Below are 22,861 nucleotides of genomic sequence, written 5' to 3'. Positions count from 1 at the left end.
AGAAAAAACCATATCTCAGACTGGCCAATAAAAAGAAAAGACTAAGATGGGCAAAAGAACACAGACACTGGACAGAGGAACTCTGCCTAGAAGACCACCATCCCGGAGTCGCCTCTTCACTGTTGACGTTGAGACTGGTGTTTTGCGGGTACTATTTAATGAAGCTGCCTTTTGAGGACTTGTGAGGCGTCTGTTTCTCAAACAAGACACTCTAATGTACTTTTCTTTCAAAAACAAGGACATTTCTAAGTGACCCCAAACTTTTGAACAGTAGTGTACATTGTGGATATTAATGATGGGCTGCACTCTGACAAGGGCGGGGAGAGCACCAGTGTCATCAGATTGTCCTGAATGCATACCTTTGCATAGAAAATATTCCTCCAAGAATTGGAAAAACAACATGACCAAGTACTCATGCAATACTATCAAGAGTGCTCTTTCCCATTTTCAACATATGGGTCTTTGTCACATAGAGGTCATTGATTATTCCTTCCTAGTGAGACTTTAGCGCAGCTTACAATGTGCCCAATGAACATACTGTACAGGAGAATAGTGCTATAACAAGTTAGACAAAAAAAATCTGAATTATAGTTCAGATGCCAGGCAAATGCATTGCATTTTCAGCAAGTGTTGGGGATGCTGGGGATGAGTTCTCTATGTCACTAATGTGGCCTGCCAGCCTGCCACATACTGTACAGACATGCCTCTGTACTTTGTACACGCAGTCGAATTTGTAGCTACACTAACAGCCTAGCATGGTCTGTATACAAAATATAAATGCAACATGAGACAAATAGAGGTGAATAGTTGTGGTGTGGTGGGCAAATTTGGATTTCCTAGCCAAGAGAGACATTTCAAATAACGAATGAAACATGTTTCAAGCTAGAAAATGGGAAAATACAGAGTAGCAGCAGTTCTGTATTGTCCAACGATCCCCTTGGAGAATTCCTCTGTTGACAACCCTGTTGTTTGGAAGATCACTGGAATCTGTGTGTATTTTAATTACACCACCATTCATCTGTGCATCTATACAGTCTGCCGTAAATCCCCCTTTTCTATGTGCTGGGATTTGTGAGGGTAATGGAACGGGGAGTTTAGAAGGAATGCTTCCTGGTGTGCCTGAACGAAGCCCCCCCCCACCCTCTCTCATATCCCTCTGCCAGCGCTGCAGCCCAGCGGATAACCAAGCGTGGATTAAGAGTGACATCACATTGAAGAGATAGCTGAGCTGAGAGTGAAGAAGTGTGTGTGTGTGTGTGTGTGTGTGTGTGTGTGTGTGTGTGTGTGTGTGTGTGTGTGTGTGTGTGTGTGTGTGTGTGTGTGTGTGTGTGTGTGTGTGTGTGTGTGTTTAAGACTGATTAGACAGAACCATCTCTGAGTTCTTTAGGTGCTGACACCACTCCACCTCGCCAAGGGCTCAATTTACTGAGGGATCAGACTCATTTATGATAGTCATGGGATTATTAGCAGTTCAATAGGGCAATTTATTTATTAGGGTAACCCTTCAGCTTTGGAAGGCGGACACTTGTGAGACATTTAAGGATGCATGGACACCTAATTTCAGAATCATTGAAACGTACAGTATATTATTGCGCAGTAGCCCACATTTGAACCTATACATAGAGGTAGCTGGACATATAGAACAAGGGATCTAGCTATAAAATATTGGGAAAGTACAGTATGTAATTTACTCCCTAGAATTATGTGGCTACACTTCCCTCACAACCATGTTTTAATGCCATTAAATACTTGACTATTTTAGTCAATTTTATGAACAGATTTGTAGAACTGTTCAAATGAATCTGCACCATCTACATTCTACACAAATGAACATATGATTAGATCTGAGAAGATGCTGACCAATTATCATTGGCTGTATGTTACACTGTGCATATATTAGTGGAGATGCTAATCTCTTCTCTCTCCGCCTTTTTCAGCTTGATTGACTGTATCAACAACCCCGTTAGGGAAACCAAGACAAATAAAGCTTAGTTCAGTCATTCTTTAAACACCTCACCAGGTTTAAAGGGGGCTCGGATGACCGTGGCGTATAGCTTCTTTCAAAAGGCTCTAAATCCGATAAGGCGGTCGGCTATGTTTGACTTTAGGTTTACCTGGTTTGTCAACATTCTTAAGCTGGCCCGGTGTATGGGCTCCCTTGTAATGCATTGTGCTTCCTCCTCTAACTTGCACAGAGTAGTCCATCATTGATTACAAGCTCAAAATCAGGTTAGAAGATACAAAAAAAGACAGGGAGTAATGGTCCCCAATCTCAGCATGTTGAGCAAACTACAGGACAACCTCGTCTTGCTCTACCCTTTCTAACTCAATTTCCCTAAACACCTCTGTTATAAACATCTTCCATCTTCACATTTTATGGATCCTTATGATTATCACAAGGAAAATGACTTTGACCACACAGAAAGAACATACCTAAATGTAGGTTAAAATAACTTTTTACCATCAGTCATACATGGTAACCAAAGTGGCTTTATCCAAATATGATAGCCACTAATCACTCTGCAGGGACTGATAAGGGTGGTGGTGGGTGATTGGTGTCTGTATTTTTAGTAAAGAGTATCTATGCTATAAATGGATGTGGTTTGGTGGATATGGTTTGTTTGTTTCACATAAAGACAATAAATAAATGTTTTGCTCTAGGCTACTTTTGGTTTGTTTCCTATGATCAATAAAATGTTGATTCCACATGAGGCTTGCCTGGACTCGATCATCAACAGGTGACGACGACCAACTGACTGACTGTATGTGGTTTCCTTAACGGTGGCAAATTACGATCATCAACAGCTGATTGTGCGTAACGACAGAGACAAAGACGCGATAGAAATCTGCTTCGACGTTTGATGAAGCGCTAACAGACTGACATGCCTGTCTAATTAGCCAGTTTATCCTATTGATGCTTTTAAAGGTTGGGCCTTTACACATGTAGATCAGCAACGGCAACAGCCAAAAACAACACCCCTGCACTCGAGGCTAGTGGTCAGTCAATGAAACTTCTCTTTTGCCCAAATATACGGTTGAATTCGGATGTTTACATACACCTTAGCCAAATACATTTAAACTCAGTTTCTCACAATTTCTAAAATGTAATCCTCGTAAAAATTCCCTGTCTTAGGTCAGTTAGGATCACCACTTTATTTTAAGAATGTGAAATGTCAGAATAATAGTAGAGAGAATGATTTATTTATTTCAGCTTTTATTTCTTTCATCACATTCCCAGTGGGTCAGAAGTTTACATACACTCAATTAGTACATACTTTTCCTCCCTCATGATGTCATTTATTTAATGAAGTCCCTCCTGCAGCAAAGCACCCCCACAACATGATGCTGCCATCCCGTGCTTCACGGTTGGGATGGTGTTCTTCAGCTTGCAAGCATCCCCCTTTCCCTCCAAACATAACAATGGTCATTATGGCCAAACTGTTTTATTTTTGTTTCATCAGATCAGAGGACATTTCTCCAAAAAGTACAATCTTTGTCCCCATGTGCAGCTGCAAACCGTAGTCTAGCTTTTTTTTATGGCGGTTTTGGAGCAGTGGCTTCTTCCTTGCTGAGCGGCCTTTCAGGTTATGTCGGTACAGGACTCGTTTTTACTGTGGATATAGATACTTTTGTACCTGTTTCCTCCAGCATCTTCACAAGGTCCTTTGCTGTTGTTCTGGGATTGATTTTCACTTTTTGCACCAAAGTACGTTCATCTCTAGGAGACAGAACGCGTCTCCTCCCTGAGCGGTATGATGGCTGCATGGTTCCATGGTGTTTATACTTGCATACTATTATTTGTACAGATGAACGTGGTACCTTCAGGCATTTTGAAATTGCTCACAAGGATGAACCAGACTTGTGGAGGTCTTGGCTGATTTCTTTTGATTTTCCCATGATGTCAAGCAAAGAGGCACTGAGTTTGAAGGTAGGCCTTGAAATACATCCACACGTACACCTCCAATTGACTCAAATTATGTCAATTAGCCTATCAGAAGCTTCTAAAGCCATGACATCATTTTCTGGAATTTTTCAAGCTGTTTACAGGCACAGTCAACTTAGTGTATGTAAACTTCTGACCCACTGGAATTGTGATACAGTGAAATAATCTGTTTGGAAACAATTGTTGGAAAAATGACTTGCGTCATGCACAAAGTAGATGTCCTAACCGACTTGCCAAAACTATATATTGTTAAGAAGAAATGTGTGGAGTGGTTGTAAAACAAGTTTTATTGACTCCAGCCTAAGTGTATGTAAACTTCCGACTTCCAACTGTAAATATAATTTGTTACCTCAGGTAAATGGGGCAATGGGCTCCCATCTGTGTGACTTAGTTCGGTGATTCAATAGGCGATAGGCCTCATTGATGTATCAGGTAGGCCTATCCCAGAGATGGGAAACTTTGATGGTGGTGGGGGTCACAAAAAATCTGAACTCCTCATGAGGGGCAGCAGTTATGAGCAGATCTGCACACACAAATCCATACCCACACCTAGCCTTTTGGGGGCCCTAACTGAAATGATGTTGCTTACCTTGTGAGCAAAACATTCTAACGGCCACCCTCTTGACAGCAGAGATTTTTTGTTGTTTTAAGGTTAATTTCCTGCAATTTTTCCATGGGGCGTAGAGGAAATGTTGCAGTTTCAAAGCAGGTTTGATGCAATTCTACACATTTTGCCAAGGGCGGACTGAAGATTTGGGGATTTTATAGCTTATTTCATGCAATTCTACTAATTTAGCCATAGTGTGGGGAGAAATGTTTGACGTTTTGAATATGTTATCTGAATGATAGTGACTAACGAAATCAGTGTTGGCCACCCGGCAGTGATGTAAAGTACTTAAGTAGTACTTTAAAGAATTTTTACTTACAGTGCATTCGGAAAGATTTCAGACCCCTTGACTTTTTCCACATTTTGTTACCTTACAGCCTTATTTTAAAATGGATGAAATCGTTTTTTCCCCTCATCAATCTACACACTGTACTCCATAATGACAAAGAAAAAAACGTTTTTTAGACATTTTTGCAAATGTATCAGTTATTTCAGTTTTTTATTTTTAATACATTTGCAAAACATTTCTAAAACCCTGGTTTTGCTTTGTCATTATGGGGTAGTTTAAAAAAAATATATATGTGCATTTTAGAATAAGGCTGTAACGTAACAACATTTGGAAAAAGTCAAGGGGTCTGAATTCTTTCCGAATGCACTGTAAATAATGTTTTGGAGGTATCTGTACGTTACTTTATTATTTATTATTTTTGACAACTTTTACTTAACTATATAACTGAAGAAAATAATATAGTTTTTACTCCATCCATTTTCCCTGACACCCAAAAGGACTCATTACATTTTGAATGCTAAACAGGAAAGAAAATGGTCCAATTCACGTACGCACTTATCAAGAGAACATCCCTGGGCCTCTGTCACATCCAAGAGGAAATAGAGTGCTTGTTTTAGCAGAGACTGCTACAACTCAGCAATGTTTGTGTGTGCTCGCCAAATGTTTACATTTTAGCCGGAGTGCCGAGTTGCAGCAGTCTCTGGAAACACGTTAGTGATCACGCAAGCACTCTTATCTCCTCTTGGATGTGACATAGGCTAACCCTGACCCACTTTTTATCCCAAAATCTCTATCCGTCAAACTGCAGTGCTACTCCAATTTCCTCTGGTTGTCCCAATGTCCATTGGAGAATGCTGCTGATAGGGCAGACCAGGAAGGGAAATCAGCAGTGTGACTATTATGAGGAATAACCTGTTGTGGACCATGCAAGTACTTTTTGGAAGCTATCTGTTTATGTTTTTCTTACAGTAAGACATTTGATCAAAAATACTTAATAAGCACGCGTAGGTCTGGGGTACAGGTATGTCAATGAATAGGCTAGCTAGCTCACATAGTTGGCTGGTAAACGTTAGCTAGGCTGTGTTTTAAAGATTAAACTAGCTACTTTGGCAACAAAAAATATATATTTGTAAATAGAGTTCTGGGTGTTAGCATTGACCTAAAGCTAGCTAGCGATCTACTAATTGTTTCAGTGATAGCCAGCTAGCTTAGCTTTCCGGTTAATTGTGCAAGCTAGTTAACAATTCGTGTTTGTTTTCGCTATCTGACTAGCCATGGTGGTGGAGCGGAGAACCTGGCGCCTGTGTCGCGGCTCTTTACTTTACCTGCCCTGCAAGCAAAAGGCTGTCCCCGGAAGAGACTCAGGTTAAGCTTATGCAGCCATGGTTTATCAAATCAAATTTTATTGGTCACATACACATGGTTAGCAGATGTTATTACGAGTGTAGCGAAATGCTTATGCTTCTATATCTGACAGTGCAGCAGTATCTAACAATTCCACAACAAACCTAATGTCTAACAAATTCCCCAACAAAACTTAATACACACAATCTAGTAAAGGAAAACCTAATATCTAATAAATTCCTCAACAGAACCTAATACACACAATCTAGTAAAGGAATGGGATGAGAATATATAAGTATAAAATATATGGATGAGCAGTGACCGATAGCAATAGATAGTGATGGATACAGTATATACATATGAGATGAGTAATTCGAGATATGTAAACGTTCTTAAAGTGGCATTATTAAAGTGACTAGTGTTCCATTTATTAAAGTGGCCAATGATATCAAGTCTGTAGGTAGGCAGTTGCCTCTCTGTGCTAGTGGTGGCTGTTTAACAATCTGATGGCCTTGAGATAGAAGCTGCTTTTTAAATTTCTCTGTCCCAGCGCCGATGCACATGCACTGACCTCGCCCTCTGGATGGAAGTGGGGTGAACAGGTAGTGGCTCGGGTGGTTATTGTCCTTCTTGATGATCCGTTTTGCCTTCCTTATCAGTGACTGGTGGTGAGCTATCATCTACTCGTGATCTGACAAATTCTACAGGTACATTAGTACTGCCATGGTTAAGGATAACGCCATGGACATTAAAGGGATAATAAGTATTCATGGTGTGTGAGCGAATAACTTTTGCATCAACTTTTTCAGTGTGCCTGCAGAAGTATTGTACAGTAGCTAATGTGAGTTGAGTTCCCTACTCTTTGCATTCAAATGTTCTCCACGTATCTATATAGGCTACTCTGATACATCCAGAAAGTTTTATATTATATTAAGTGTACACCTTTTTGGTGGTGACATCCCAGTGCGTTGAATCTTCTCTTGATATGAGCTGCCTGCGTGCAGCGCTGTTCAGTGGTCGTGGTGCTGAATTGGCGATCAAGTCCTTTGGTGCTATACTGTCCATGGTGCTGAATTTTTTTCATGCGTCCATGCAAACATACTGTAAACATCTATGCCGTTTTATAGGCCTACTTGATCAAATGTGCAAGTGAAATTCAATGCAATTTACTACTTTTACCAAATCTGCTATTTATGGTCTCTTGGGCTCCCTCTGTCTCTTTAGGTGCTTACTTTAAAAACGTTCCTATCAGAGGGGATTATTTTAGCATAAAGTGAAGGTTGGCAGTGCATATTAATTTGGTGATAAAGTATATTTTTCATTCTAATTATGACAATGAAGCGACAAGGAGCTGTGTCTAAAGTTGTTCAGTAATGTATTCCGCAAGCAGAGGTGTCTCTCTGCTTGCCTGCTGGCTGAGACAGGGAATTACTTCAGTGTCAGGATTACTGACGCATAGATGATCATGGATGGGGGACTGTGACATCTATTATTCTACCACAGTATTTTTGTCAGGCTTTAGTGTCAAAAGCCTCCTCTCTTCCACCATTTGCATTGTTAATAACATAGTGAGGGTCTATTTCCTTAGAGAAACTGCAAGATCCAAACATTTCTCTCTGTAAGAAAAATGGTTTTGTGTTGTCTTACGTTCAGAAGTTTAACATTTAAACTTGATGTACAGTAGCTACTAAAATGCCTAATTATATGCACTGTTACAGAGAGAAATCAATGGTTATTTAGTGTAGGTAGACTGTATATATATGTATATATTATATGTTGTTGCAGGGATAATTGCAGGTACTCTTGATGCATGGTAACAAATGTCAATACTAAATCCTCTTTTGATTATGATTTCATGCCCAGTGTAAGTATGCTCCAGACTGTACAAGTAGGCTCCAGACTGTACAAGTAGGCTCCAGACTGTACAAGTAGGCTACAGACTGTGCTCAGAAAGAACATACCTGTAGGTTCAGAGACAGTGAAAGTGGACTTGGGGACATGAATGCTTTGCTCAGTAGGTTTGTGTAGTCCTGGAATACATTTTGCAAAGGGGAAGTACATTGAAACTGCATTTTGCAAGATGGAACCATTTTGAAAAGCCTGGGCCAGATATGGGGGGCAGGGGTGAGCGCATGAGAAAAACCCTGATTAGCCCTGCTGGTCGTGCTGCTGCCGAGCGGCCCGGGCCTTAGAAAAAATGTCCAGCCCCTTCACAGCATTTAGGGATGGTGCAGGATGCCCGCTCTGATAGTGCCAGCTGGACACCCTTCCCAATTCTCCAGGTCTCCGTGTCCTAATCTCTTTAGGTGTGATGCGCCCCAGAGAGGCTTGAGCGCAGCCCCGCAGGAATGCTGTTGTCTAGGAATGTGGAGTGTGGAAATGACCGGGATTATGGGAAGACTGGTGTGGGTGCCCATGCTCTGCTATCACAAAGACTCTTGGCGTCCATGCTGCTACCCTGTCGACTGATATATTTTCCCATTTTAGTAATGGGGCCGTAGCAGTGACTCTCTGTGCATCTGCCACTCTGATGTTCTGCCCTTATATTTGTTAGAATTTGATTTTGGTTTGTAAAAGTGTACAATATGGAATATGTCGTTTTGTGTGAAATTGATGGAGGATGAGAGAGTGATGAATAATTTGGGCAGGAAGTTCTCATGCCAGGTGAAATGGACCAATGGAAATATTTGAGCTGTGCAGTTGAATAGGGTTGTGGTTTCATGGCCTATTAAACTGATAAGACTTCATGCTCCAGAAACTCAAATGTGATGATGCAGTGTATCACAGAGGTTAAATGCAAATTAAATTATACTGCAATGTTCTGTAATTTTGGTATTGCATCAAAACCCCAGTTCTTGCAATTCAATAATTTCTGGTAAATATAGCATAGAACTGGAATAACTGACTATTTACAACTACAGTGCCTTGCGAAAGTATTCGGCCCCCTTGAACTTTGCGACCTTTTGCCACATTTCAGGCTTCAAACATAAAGATATAAAACTGTATTTTTTTGTGAAGAATCAACAACAAGTGGGACACAATCATGAAGTGGAACAACATTTATTGGATATTTCAAACTTTTTTAACAAATCAAAAACTGAAAAATTGGGCGTGCAAAATTATTCAGCCCCCTTAAGTTAATACTTTGTAGCGCCACCTTTTGCTGCGATTACAGCTGTAAGTCGCTTGGGGTATGTCTCTATCAGTTTTGCACATCGAGAGACTGAAATGTTTTCCCATTCCTCCTTGCAAAACAGCTCGAGCTCAGTGAGGTTGGATGGAGAGCATTTGTGAACAGCAGTTTTCAGTTCTTTCCACAGATTATCGATTGGATTCAGGTCTGGACTTTGACTTGGCCATTCTAACACCTGGATATGTTTATTTTTGAACCATTCCATTGTAGATTTTGCTTTATGTTTTGGATCATTGTCTTGTTGGAAGACAAATCTCCGTCCCAGTCTCAGGTCTTTTGCAGACTCCATCAGGTTTTCTTCCAGAATGGTCCTGTATTTGGCTCCATACATCTTCCCATCAATTTGAACCATCTTCCCTGTCCCTACTGAAGAAAAGCAGGCCCAAACCATGATGCTGCCACCACCATGTTTGACAGTGGGGATGGTGTGTTCAGCTGTGTTGCTTTTACGCCAAACATAACGTTTTGCATTGTTGCCAAAAAGTTCAATTTTGGTTTCATCTGACCAGAGCACCTTCTTCCACATGTTTGGTGTGTCTCCCAGGTGGCTTGTGGCAAACTTTAAACGGCACTTTTTATGGATATCTTTAAGAAATGGCTTTCTTCTTGCCACTCTTCCATAAAGGCCAGATTTGTGCAATATACGACTGATTGTTGTCCTATGGACAGAGTCTCCCACCTCAGCTGTAGATCTCTGCAGTTCATCCAGAGTGATCATGGGCCTCTTGGCTGCATCTCTGATCAGTCTTCTCCTTGTATGAGCTGAAAGTTTAGAGGGACGGCCAGGTCTTGGTAGATTTGCAGTGGTCTGATACTCCTTCCATTTCAATATTATCGCTTGCACAGTGCTCCTTGGGATGTTTAAAGCTTGGGAAATCTTTTTGTATCCAAATCCGGCTTTAAACTTCTTCACAACAGTATCTCGGATCTGCCTGGTGTGTTCCTTGTTCTTCATGATGCTCTCTGCGCTTTTAACGGACCTCTGAGACTATCACAGTGCAGGTGCATTTATACGGAGACTAGATTACACACAGGTGGATTGTATTTATCATCATTAGTCATTTAGGTCAACATTGGATAATTCAGAGATCCTCACTGAACTTCTGGAGAGAGTTTGCTGCACTGAAAGTAAAGGGGCTGAATAATTTTGCATGCCCAATTTTTCAGTTTTTGATTTGTTAAAAAAGTTTGAAATATCCAATAAATGTCGTTCCACTTCATGATTGTGTCCCACTTGTTGTTGATTCTTCACAAAAAAATACAGTTTTATATCTTTATGTTTGAAGCCTGAAATGTGGCAAAAGGTCGCAAAGTTCAAGGGGGCCGAATACTTTCGCAAGGCACTGTATATAGCCTACAGGTTTTTATTGCAAATTGACCACATTCAATACCATCAATACAATTACATATAGACATTTTCAACAATATTTGGAAAGAATCTTATCCACAGTAATGCATTGGTCAAGTTATATTTCATGCAAAACCGTAATGCAAAAATGACAATTCTCATTTTTTAAATATAGGAAAATTTGACTTTAGCCCCCCCCAAAAAGAAAACATAATATGTATAGATACAGTGCATTCGGAAAGTATTCAGACCCCTTGACTTTTTCTACATTTTGTTGCGTTACAGTCTTATTCTAAAATGGATTAAATAGTTATTGCCCCCTCATCAATATAAGCACAATACCCCATAATGACAAGGCAAAAACAGGTTTAAATGTATAAAAAATAAAACCCTGAAATATCACATTTACGTAAGTATTCAGACCCTTTACTCAGTACTTTGGCAGTGATTGCAGCCTAGAGTCTTCTTGGGTATGACACTACAAGCTTGGCACACCTGTTTTTGTGCTATTTCTCCCATTCTTCTCTGCAGATCCTTTCAAGCTCTGTCAGGTTGGATGGGGAGCATCGCTGCACAGCTATTTTCAGGTCTCTCCAGAGATGCTTGATCGGGTTCAAGTCCAGCTTCTGGCTGGGCTCTCAAGAACATTCAGAGAAGCCACTCCTGCATTGTCTTGGCTGTGTGCTTAGGGTCATTGTCCTGTTGGAAGGTGAACCTTCGCCCCAGTCTGAGGTCCTGAGTTCTCTGGAGCAGGTTTTCATCAAGGATCTCTCTGTACTTTGCTCCTTTCATCTTTCCCTCGATCCTGACTAGTCTCCCAGTCATTGCCGCTGAAAAACATTTCCACAGCATGATGCTGCCACCACCATGCTTCACCGTTGGGATGGTGCCAGGTTTCCTCCAGACGTGGCGCTTGGCATTCAGGCCAAAGAGTTCAATCTTGGTTTCGTCAGAGAGTCTTGTTTCTCATGATCTGAGAGTCCTTTAGGTGCCTTATGGCGAACTCCAAGTGGGCTGTCGTGCCTTTTACCAATGAGTGGCTTCTGTCTGATCACTCTACCATAAAGGCCTGATCGGTGGAGCGCTGCAGAGATGGTTGTCCTTCTGGAAGGTTTTCCCAGCTCCACAGATTAACTCTGGAGCACCTCCCTGACCAAGGCCTTTCTCCCTCGATTTCTCAGTTTGGCCGGGCGGCCAGCTCTAGGAAGAGTCTTGGTAGTTCCAAACTTCTTCTATTTAAGAATGATCGAGGCCACTGTGTTCTTGGGGACCTTCAATGCTGCAGAAATGTTTTTGTACCCTTCCCCAGATCTGTGCCTTTGACATAATCCTGTCTCAGAGCTCTACGGACAATTCCTTTGATCTCATGGCTTGGTTTTTTCTCTGACATGCACTGTCAGCTGTGGGACCTTATATAAACAGGTGTGTGCCTTTCCAAATCATGTCCAATCAATTGCATTTACCACAGATCGACTCAATCAAGTTATAGAAACATCTCAAATATGATCAATGGAAACAGGATGCACCTGGGCTCAGTTTCGAGTGTCATAAGCAAAGGGTCTGAATACTTATGTAAATAAAGTATCTGTTTTTTATTTGCAATAAAAGTTTTTAAAAAAATGTAAAAACCTGTTTTTGCATTGTCATTATGGGATATTGTGTGTAGATTGATGATATTATAATATATTTTTTTCAAGAGGTCTGAATGCTTTCCCGAATGCACTCTATGTATTTGTATATGTGTGTGTGTGTATATATCTATGTGTATATATATATTATATATTGCACCAGCAGAGGGTGCTATGTAAGACACATTTATCAATTTAATCTGAATAGAATTTCAGTTTTCATGAGTGGGAGATGCAAACATTGGGTGAAAAATCTGTTTAATTGAATGCGCTTTGGGTGTATTCTGACACGTGGGTTTGTGCCCCAAATGATCTGAGGCATCCTTAAATAGCGTTGTGTTGTATGCAGTTTCCGCTGCACCCCACACAGAGGTAGAGACAGTTAGAAACTTTGCAACCAGCTCTTGTGTCCTTAAGCTTACCTCATCATGCTTTCATTGTCACCAATACTGTCTCTGTTTCTGTGTCCTCTCTGGACCAAAGGAGAGGCTGGGAGTGTGGGAACAGAGAGAAAGAGAAAGGAATAGAAAAAAGAGGAAGAGAAGGGACCTGGTGCATGGGGAGGACTGGGAGCAATACTCTCAGATCAGCCTACTTGTATGCCTGTGTGGCGGAGCATTGGGGAGGGAGTGTTATGGTGCGTGTAAGTGTGTGTGGCGGAGAAGGGAGTAGTGGTGTGTGTGTGTGAGTGAGGGGGGAGTCAGGGGAGAAGCAAGAGATGAAGAGAATGAGCATGCCGCTTAGGAAATGTCACACTGGGAAGATTTGCAGGTTTTGATCCAGGCAAATTAATGCAAAACCCCAGTGCAAGTATTTGATTTGGGAAAAACTTTGGAGCAGACTCGTCTCTTAATAATAATGATTGGGTTTACATTCATTTCCTCCCCTATTCACTTCCACAGGAGAGCTGATCACCGCTGCTTGTGAGCTGGGGGTAAGAATTAGCCTTATTGTTTAATCAATTCACTCATTAACTCTTATAAGCATTAAGGGAGTTTAATTAAGCATGGGCAGAAAGCAGATTAATTTACTTTAAGTCCACATTTTTTCCCATTCTTTTCAATACACTTATTTTACCAAGTTAGAAGTGGAGAATGCTATAATTTGCATCCCGTTTTTTAAATCCAATTAAAGTCAATGGTAAGGCGATGGCTTTTGTAGGCTTTGCCTTATGTAGGGTATAAGGCTTATTATATCCACCCCTCTTTTTGTGTGTGTATGTGTGTGTAAGCCGCGAAGAATGAACTAAATCGGGTTAACAGTTATAATAAGTTGTATTATTTAATAAAGTTTATTACGCTGCTGTGATCCTTTTAGGGAGGCTGTGTCAGTGTCACTATGCCAGTAATCCTGTCGTTAGTGCCGCAGTCCGTGTGGCCTTCCCGTCTGTCTCAGGTCTCCCCAGGGTTCGGAGGGCCGCCGGCCCTTCCCTCCGATCCCCAGAGCTCTGGAGCTCTCTCTGCCCACAGCTTCCCGTGGCCTTGGTGCCCCTCCGCTGTCCTTTCATTCTTTAACTATGAGCCTGTCCGTCTAAATCTGCTCCAACATCCCCTCTTTCCTACCTCCACCTCATGTTCACCTGCCTGCCTGTCTGATACAACCATCTGTTTACCAAACTGGGATTTTTGAATGTCTTCCCTTATTTTCTTTCTTTCTTTGCTGTCTGTCCACTTTCCTCTCTCGTTGCTCGCTCTCGGGCTCCTCGCCTTTCACTCTTCCTTTTTACCACCCACTCATCCTCTCCTTGTCTCTTTCCCTTTGACCATTCATTTACCTCCCTAGCTTTAAAAGCTCCTCCAGTCTCTCCTCAGACCTGCCTGGTTGTTGTGGACCTGGCCAGGTGTCATTGAGCCTCGGCAGTGTCTTTGATGATTGGTGGGGTAATCACACTCTCACCTCTCAGTGGCGGCTCCATTTGAAGGGCTGCCCCTGCTCTTCGGCTGGCCCAGCCTTATCAGTGCCAGGGAATGAGTCTGTGTTTAATGACTGAGCCCTTATCGGCCTGGAGGAGACTTAGCGGCTAATTGCAGTGATTTCCGGGATCCCCAGGGCGGGAGTGGCTGCGGCACCGAGGTAGTTTGGGTCCAGGGCTGGCGAGCACTACGTGCTGCAGCACTGACTCCAGAGAGGTGCCTTGTCCTTGGGAAGTGATGAGGGGAGGAAGAGGAGGAGGAATGGGTTGTGTAGAGAGAAAGAAGAAAGAGGGTTGGGAGGCCCTCTCATTGCGGAGTCAGTCAGCGGTCAGGTCACACAGTAACACTATGGCTCTCTAGGCCAGGCCTGCCACTCCATCCATCACCTCTACCACCGCTCCCCCAGTGTCACACACTCACTGCAGACAAAGATGCAGCTCATGTACAGCACTGGTGGCAGTGGGGCTCATTAAAATGACAGGCTTTCATTACCCTTCTACCCTCTCTCCCTTTCATCCTGCCTCAGCCCCATGCCCCCTCCCCTTCCCTCACTGTATTCTTCCACCACACTTCATTTTGCACTCCTCAAACTCTTTAGCCTGATATCCAGGGCCAAGAGTATTTCCTACATTGACCAGGAAAAACATCTACCTATACTCCGATGTTCTCAGTCTGGGACGGATAGCTGGCTTTCTCCGGTCTCTCTCTTCATAATCCCTCCCCTGGTTACTGACGTGTCCTCTCTCTGTGTTGGTCGGGGCAGGTGCCTCACCCCCCGGGCTACCCACTACCCAGTCTTCAGCCTGCTGGCCCTCCTTGCTCTGTCCCTGCTGCCCTGCCTCTCCATGTCTCCGGCCCACAGTGTCAACCTACTGAGCAGCCTGCCGGGGCCAGCCGGGCCCTCTGCTTCACTGTCTGCAGGTAGGACTACAACTTAACGCCAAGGTCAGGAGTTCTCCTGGTCAGGCCACCTAGTCAGTGAAAACTCCTGGTCCTTCTCATCTACTCATTATAGTCAACATGATTAGTCTGCTGCATCCAATAGTGCTGTAACTCTGCAGTTACACGTCTGTTAATGGACCGCCGCGACAACAGTAGGCTTGAAGCTCAATGTTACATTCAAATCTCTAAGCCATTATGATGCCAATGTCGATGAAAATTCGCAAATCACCTTGTTTGGAGGTACACAATAAACTCCCTCCTCTCGTCATGAGTTGTCAGGCCGTTACCGAGAACCACATACCGGATTTTTAACAGGGTCGTTAACATTAGGAATAAGGCAATTTTTTGCCCCATCTTAGCGCAATATCTAGGCCTCGGATAAGAAGGAGACTACAGCATCCACAAAGTGACCATTAGACCGGCCACCTTTCAGACTGAATAAGTTTGTAGGGGCAACAGTTTTGATTTAAATGGATCATTTATCGCTCTCACCTGCCAATAGAAAACCAGCTATGTGCTACCTTTTTTGTAGCATTTCTGACAAAGCTCATATCTTTTTCAGCCAAAGCTCAGAGTTCTAACACCAGGTCAAGCAACTCGGTTGCTCGGAAACTCACAGGTGCTGCTTCACCAGGCTGCCAATCATAAGAAGTGTATGATAACAAACCTAGGCTACTGTAGATAGCTAGCTATATGGTGGTTTTTAAGCTGAGGTTTATCAATAAATGCAAACAGATCATTTGATTAGCTAGGTAGCTATCTAGCTAATGTTAGTGAGTGCAGCAGCTAGGCTCTGTAGCTAGCTAACACCAGTCAGCTGAAAGCTAATTAACTAGAAAGGCAAAGAAAGGTAGCTAGCTATATTTGGTTATTTAAGGTTTTTACACAAATTCCTTCAGCCATTAGCTAGCTAGCTAGCTAGCTAGCTAGAGCCAGACAACAACAGCTGACCTCAACACAGGTTAGCTCACATCCAAATTCCAGTGCTATATTTTTCCACAAAACATAGCTAGCTAGTCTGCCTAGCTAGTCTGCCTGACACATTTCACTGTCAGAAAGGACACAACTCAAACTGAGAATTGCTAGCTAACTCCACATGTAAACAGTGCCTTAGCTGTAGACTACTGCAGTGTGCAAATGCATGCTTTTTAGCATCAGAAAAACTCACCAGTTTCTAGCATCCATAATAAATTCCAGTACGCTCCTTCACTTGTCTTCTGGAAATGTTTTATCCAAATATGTGCCAAACTAGCAACTCTGCCATGTGTTGGATCTTTGTCAACAACTCTGCCGTGCACAGCTCTAGGGGAGGGGACTTTGATTATATAAATGTATAGGATGCATAACTGCAACGCAGTAGGCTAGAAACAAGCTGTAAAAGGCACAAGAAAGACACACCTCTAGTGTAAATGGAGGTATTTTTGTTTAGTCTCTATAGCTGAGTTATATGACTTTCAAAAGTGAATGACTTAAAACAGTTTTCTTTCTTTTTACTTGAGCGATCACCTTCTGAAAACTGCAGACAATTACTTTTGACTATCAATGGTAAATTCTACACATACTTTAATAGTTAGTTCAACTTTTATTTTAGATATTAGAGGGCAACAGCCAGCAGACCAGGGTTTAAACCAGCAACCCTTGCAGTTATGCAAGTACACCACCTGTTTGTGCCATTAAGGTCCAGACCTTTTGTCCGATGCCGCATTACAGGTTACAATAGCACTGCCAATGACAGCCTTTTGGTTGCTTAAAAAAATCAGGCTTTGCATTTGGAAATGTTTTATAATGCTCCTTTAAAAGAAAATCACCCTCCGGTGTAAAAAACATGGAAATAAAAAACAAACCTTGTTTTGAATAGATAATGTACGTTTAGGTTGGCCTAATAACTAACCTGGACAATTACTAAATGAGCCAACAAATGGGATTTTATCACAACATTTCAACTCCCGAAGAGCAGTTCTTCATAGCATAATTCTGTAATCCCTGAACATTTTCCAACTGACGTTTGCATCTTGCTGCTTAGAGAAGGGGTTGGTGATATTTGTGGGTTGTCTCTTTCAGCTAGTAGTGTTTCTGATCCCCTGTTCTGTATTCAGAACAGAGTCCCACCACACTCCTCACCCACAAACACACCCAGCCTGTTTACCCATTGCCCTCCCATTGTCACTGTGTGTGTGTGTGTTTGTGTGTGACACAGTCACGCCCCCTCCAAGTGCCTGACCCCCCTCTCATCACCCAGCATGCTCCCAATCCTGACATGGCATGATTTCTAATCTCTCCCCTTCTGCCCTCCTGTGTCTAAGACGGACAGGATCACCACTCCTCCCTCGCTATCACTACTCCTCCCTCGCTGTCCCTCCCTCCCTCAATCATAAGCTCAGAATGTGTTATGTTACTGTGTCTCTGCACATTCCCATGCCAACCCGCCTGTGGTGGTCCTCCTACAGCTCAGCCTGCCTGCTGACCCCATCATGAAAGGAATCTTTTCCACTCTCCCTCTTTGTGTGCGTTTATCTCACACTGTCGGCTGGCATACCTTGCATAACGGTTTTCTGATTGAGGTAGTTTCCTACTTGTGTGCGCTGTGCACCATTGGTGGCAGTTTACTGTTAGAATGTTTTCCCTTTGACATAGTTTTACGTTTTACAAGGCCCATTTATGCATGCAGTGCTGTATTAAATGTATATCATACGCTGTGTTTGATTTACCGTTCCCACCTATTAGTTGTGGCATATGTTAAAAACTGTTTTAGCACAGATACAGTACCTATCAGCAAGCTGTTTTGGGCCAGAGAAAGCAGGTGATACAGGGCTGTGAGTGTCACTGCTCCCATGTGCGCTGCAGTGGGCTGGGTCCATTTCCTGTGTGCTTGGCCGGTGGTGGGCTAGGTGGCAGGTGTGCTGGAGGGGTCAGGGTATAGGGTTAGCCCTGCTGGAGGCTGGAGCAGGACAGGGGCTGAGGAGGAAGTGCTCTCCCCATGTGGACTTTCCCTCAGCCCGGACTGACTGACTGCAGCCTTAGCCCCTGCCCTGCCTCTCCCTTTCCTTTCCACTCTTACTCACTGCTCTGGAGCTGTTCTGTTGTGGTTTGTGCTCTGTGGATCTCTGAGTCTCTGTCTCTCTGATATGGACTCAACTCCATTTTGGAATTTGTTTCATAAACGATCAATAGCACCATTTCACTAAGCTCTGGCTAGCCACTTCCATACTGTGATTTCTGGAGCCAGCAGCTATGCATGCTGTCTGAAGATATTTGGACCACAGCACATGCAAAGTGCAGCCCTGTTTGTAATCTCTAAGGATTTAGATCCAATTTTGGATTATAGTTAGACTAAGTGAAAAGTCATTATGTAGACCCCCCCACCCCCCCACTGGGCTGATGGGCACTGAGGACTTCAGCCAGAGCACCAACCCACACTCTGTAAGCTCTTAAGTATGTATAATCTAGCTTTTCAATTTGAAAAATAGGCATAAAAGGTTTTAGTCATTATCTGTTTGGGGCTTGGTTTGGGTTTAGCCCGTGGCTGGAGTTCAGCTGGCAGACTTGGTGTGGTACTGGTAGGGTTTGAGGGGGCAAGGGGGTAGGTGGTTTCCGGAATGGTTGTCTGGGGGCCTTGGGTGCTTTGCCCGTGCCCGGTAGGGTGGCAGAGATGGCATGCTACGCCCCTGTGGGAGTCCCTCCGGCCAGACCGGTCCTTCAGACTATATGCCAAACCTGACCAGTCTGCACTTCCTACCTGCCTAGCCCTCTCAGGGACATTTAGGTTAAGCTCTATAAGTGGAATTCTAGTAATACCTATAAATGGCTGTGATTGGCATTTCCCCTGGTCTGTATCCAATTTGCGTAAGTTTTGTTTGTACCCCAGCAGAATTTTGAGAGTGGTTATGGAAGTGGGTGCACCAGAGGAATAGTCACAGTTTTAAATGCATAGGGACTTAGTATCAATTGTCTGCAGACCTATTGCATTGAAGTTATTACATGTTATGCACTTTTATTTTTTTTTGACTTGAAATGTTAGTTTCTCACGAACAGTAAATTGCAAGACCTTGAAATTTTTCTGGAATATTGCCAACATAGCAAGCCTTTGATGTATCAATTTAAATTAGTTGGACAGATTGCTGTGTTTAATGTGGTGGAATGTAAGTTGATAGGCTTGGAAGCCATTTCTCCCTAAACTGCCAGTTGCGTAAGTTTAAAATGTAGCACTTAGCTTCCCTTTGATTTGTCAATTACAGCACACTTGGCTTGATCACATGGTTTGATGGCCAAATTGCACATCTCGTTATGTTTTCACACCAGGACTTGATAGGCCTTTGAAGATGGTGGCCATAATGATAATAATTAGTATCGATTGCACTTGAAACTTCATAGGAATAATGTGGCCCTATCAGACTTAGATGACAATCCAGAGAGCTCAGTATTTGGTGCTCCCTCATTTCACAGTTTATCTGCTAAAGCTCCTCTGAAACTGTGCTACCTGGGAGGAATCTCTCTCACTTCAGAGAGAGACAGAGCACACAGACACAACCAGAGGAGCGCTAAAACAACAACAACATTGTCTGTTACAACCACTAACATCCAACAATCAGCACTTTTGAGACGTTGGGTAATAGTAAGATTACAAAACAACAGGATTTGTGAGGCTCACCAAATGGGCCCCATACCCCTCCCTTGTCCCAAAGGTACACCTGCGAGACACTCAACTGCCAAGAGCAGGCCTCTGTGGACCAGCTGATAACTCAGTGGACTGGCAGGGGCAGGCGGTGTGCCAGACCCCTTAAACGGGCCTCCACCACATGGTCCTGATGGTGCACCCCCTTCCTCGTTGCTGCTCCCTCAGATGGGTTGTTTTTCCACAGGGCTGGGGCTGCTGGAGGGACGTGTGTGGCGGGGTCATCACTGAATCAGTCTGTGTATGTGTCTTTTTGTCCGGAGTTCTATAGGGGTTAACAGCTGAACATCCCCCTCTATCCCCATCCGCTACCCCCCCTTTCACATCAGACCCTCCCTTTCACATCTGTTGTGGTCAGGCGCTCAGTGTTCAAGGCGCTCAGTGTTCAGAGCCATAGCTTCTCTCAACCATAATTGAAGAGGGTAGTTGTATGGTTTGATAACCTATTTAAAAGCTATGTTTGGACCTTTGCCCTGTCTGTATGATATCCTACTGTCTCTTAAGACATGAGGCCTCCTGCTCCTCTCACCCCCATCCTCAGCATGACCAATGGTTCCCCCCAGGACTCATTCTGTAATGCAGTTAAACAGATGTTTAATGAAGATGTTATTTCCTCATTACTGGCAGTGGGATGGGGTAGGAGGGGGGTAGAGTGGGGTAGATAGACAGCATAACAAAGTACCAGTTTTAATATTCCTCTCGCCCGTGGGCCTGAGATTGTGTCGGCCTCGGACGTCAATATTACATCCCTCACCCATCACAGGCAGTCTTAATAAGGCACCAGGCTAAGAGATGGATCAGACTCGGCAATTACAATTCTTCCAGAATTAGTTAATGGAATCTGTAGAGCAACATTTATATATCAGTGGTGGCTGCCTAATGACTTTGTTAAAATAGCTGCAGCAGCTGTATAAAAATGGCTTTCTATGAATTGCATAAACATAGGATTTCTGTAATTTGTTTTTTTCTGTTTTATGTAATTTTTGTGTGTTGGTCTGGAGATTAAGATGGCATTCTGGGACAAATTGTCATATCATAGGCTGCATTGTTTGAGCAGGATTGTGGTGATTCATTTTGCACGCGCGTTCGGGCGGGCACTCTCCTGGAGGAGGGGTGTCTGAGCCTCATTCCGCTCTCAGGTCCTTTTTACCTCTCTCCTCTTCTCCTCTCTTTGCTGCTGTTGCTGCCTCTGCTTGATTGGAGAGTTTAAACAGAAATGGGTGCACATTGAGGAAGGTTAGTTTACTAGCTGTTGGAAGGCGCATACTAGGCATTATGAATACATTTATTATGTTTTAATAATTATATACAGTACCAGTCAAAAGTTTGGACACCTACTCATTCTAGGGTATTTCTTTATTTTTACTTTTTTCTACATTGTAGAAAAGTAGTGAAGACATCAACACTATGAAATTACACCAATGGAATCATGTAGTAACCAAACAAATGTTAAACAAATCAAAATATATTTTATATTTCAGATTCTTCAAAGTAGCCACCATTTGCTTTGATAACAGCTTTGCTCACTCTTGGCATTCTCTCAACCAGCTTCATGATGTAGTCACCTGGAATGGTTTTCAATTAACAGGTGTGCCTTGTTAAAAGTTAATTTGTGGAATTTCTTTCCTCAATGCGTTTGATCCAATCAGTTGTGTTGTGACAAAGTAGTGGTGGTATATAGAAGACAGCCCTATTATGGCAATAACAGCTCAAATAAACAAAGAGAAACCACAGTCCGTCATTACTTTAAATCCGCTCAATCCGGATAATGTCAAGAACTTTTTTGCAGTCGCAAAAACCATCAAATACTTTGAAAGGGAAAGGGGTTGAGACCTCGTCAGTTGTACAACTGAAGGCCTTCAACTGAAATGTGTCTTCCGCATTTAACCCAAAGAAACCCTCTGAATCAGAAAGGTGTGGGGGGCTGCCTTAATCGACATCCGTGTCTTCAACCAAACTGGCTCTCATGAGGACTGCCACAGGAAAGAAAGATCCAGAGTTACCTCTGCTGCAGAGGATAAGTTCATTAGAGTTACCAGCCTTAGATTGCAGCCCAAATAAATACTACAGAGTTCAAGGAACACACATCTCAACAGCAACTGTTCAGATGAGACTGTGTGAATCAGGCCTTCACGGTCAAATAGTTGCAATGAAACCACCACTAAAGGACACCAATAAGAACAAGAGACTTGCTTGGGCCAAGAAAATTTGATTAGTGGAAATCCGTCCTTTGGTCTGATGAGTCCAAATGTGAGATTATAGCTTCCAACCGTTGTGTCCTTATGCAGAGTAGGTGAACGGATGATCTTCGCTTCGCATGTGTCGTTCCCATCGTGAAGCATGGAGGCAGTTTGGGGGTGCTTTGCTGGTGACACTGTCAGTGATTTATTTAGAATTCAAGGCACACTTAACCAGCATGGCTACCACAGCATTCTGCAACAATACGCCATCCCATCTGGTTTGCGCTTAGTGGGACTATTATTTGTTTTTCAACAGGACAATGACCCAACACACCTTCAGCGTGTGTAAGGACTATTTGACCAAGAGAGTGATGGTGCTGCATCAGGTGACCTGGCCTCCACAATCACCCGACCTCAACCCAATTGAGATGGTTTGGGATGAGTTGGACCGCAGAGTCAAGGAAAGTCAGCCAACAAGTGCTCAGCATATGTGGGAACTCCTTCAAGACTGTTGGGAAAGCATTCCTCATGAAGCTGGATGAGAGAATGCCAAGAAGGCCAAGGCAGAGGGTGAATACTTTGAAGGATCTAAAATATATTTGATTTGTTTTAACACTTTTTTTGGTTACTACATGGTTCCATGTGTTATTTCATAGTTTTGATGTCTTCACTATTATTCTATAATGTAGAAAATAATAAAAATAAAGAAAAACCCTGGAATGAGTAGGTGTTTCCAAAAATTTGACTGGTCCTGTATGTAGCAGCCATACAATCATGTTCATGACATGATTACATGTGTAAT

General features: G+C 42.9%; 1 protein-coding gene across 1 annotated transcript in view; it reads left to right on the top strand.

The window, feature by feature from the left end:
* Positions 1–6,113: 6,113 nt before the first annotated feature.
* The window catches only part of LOC139383586 (transmembrane protein 260), a 33,577-nt gene continuing 16,829 nt past the window's right edge, over positions 6,114–22,861 (top strand). Inside the window, 5 exon segments of the mRNA XM_071128158.1 lie at positions 6,114–6,204; positions 13,255–13,286; positions 15,029–15,061; positions 15,063–15,159; positions 15,162–15,186. Coding sequence (XP_070984259.1) covers positions 6,114–6,204; positions 13,255–13,286; positions 15,029–15,061; positions 15,063–15,159; positions 15,162–15,186 — 278 coding nt within the window.

Source organism: Oncorhynchus clarkii, chromosome 25 (genome assembly GCF_045791955.1).
Source record: "Oncorhynchus clarkii lewisi isolate Uvic-CL-2024 chromosome 25, UVic_Ocla_1.0, whole genome shotgun sequence".
NCBI lineage: Eukaryota > Metazoa > Chordata > Actinopteri > Salmoniformes > Salmonidae > Oncorhynchus > Oncorhynchus clarkii.
Note: the sequence above shows the minus strand (reverse complement) of the source record. Positions and strands in the feature narration are given on the sequence as shown.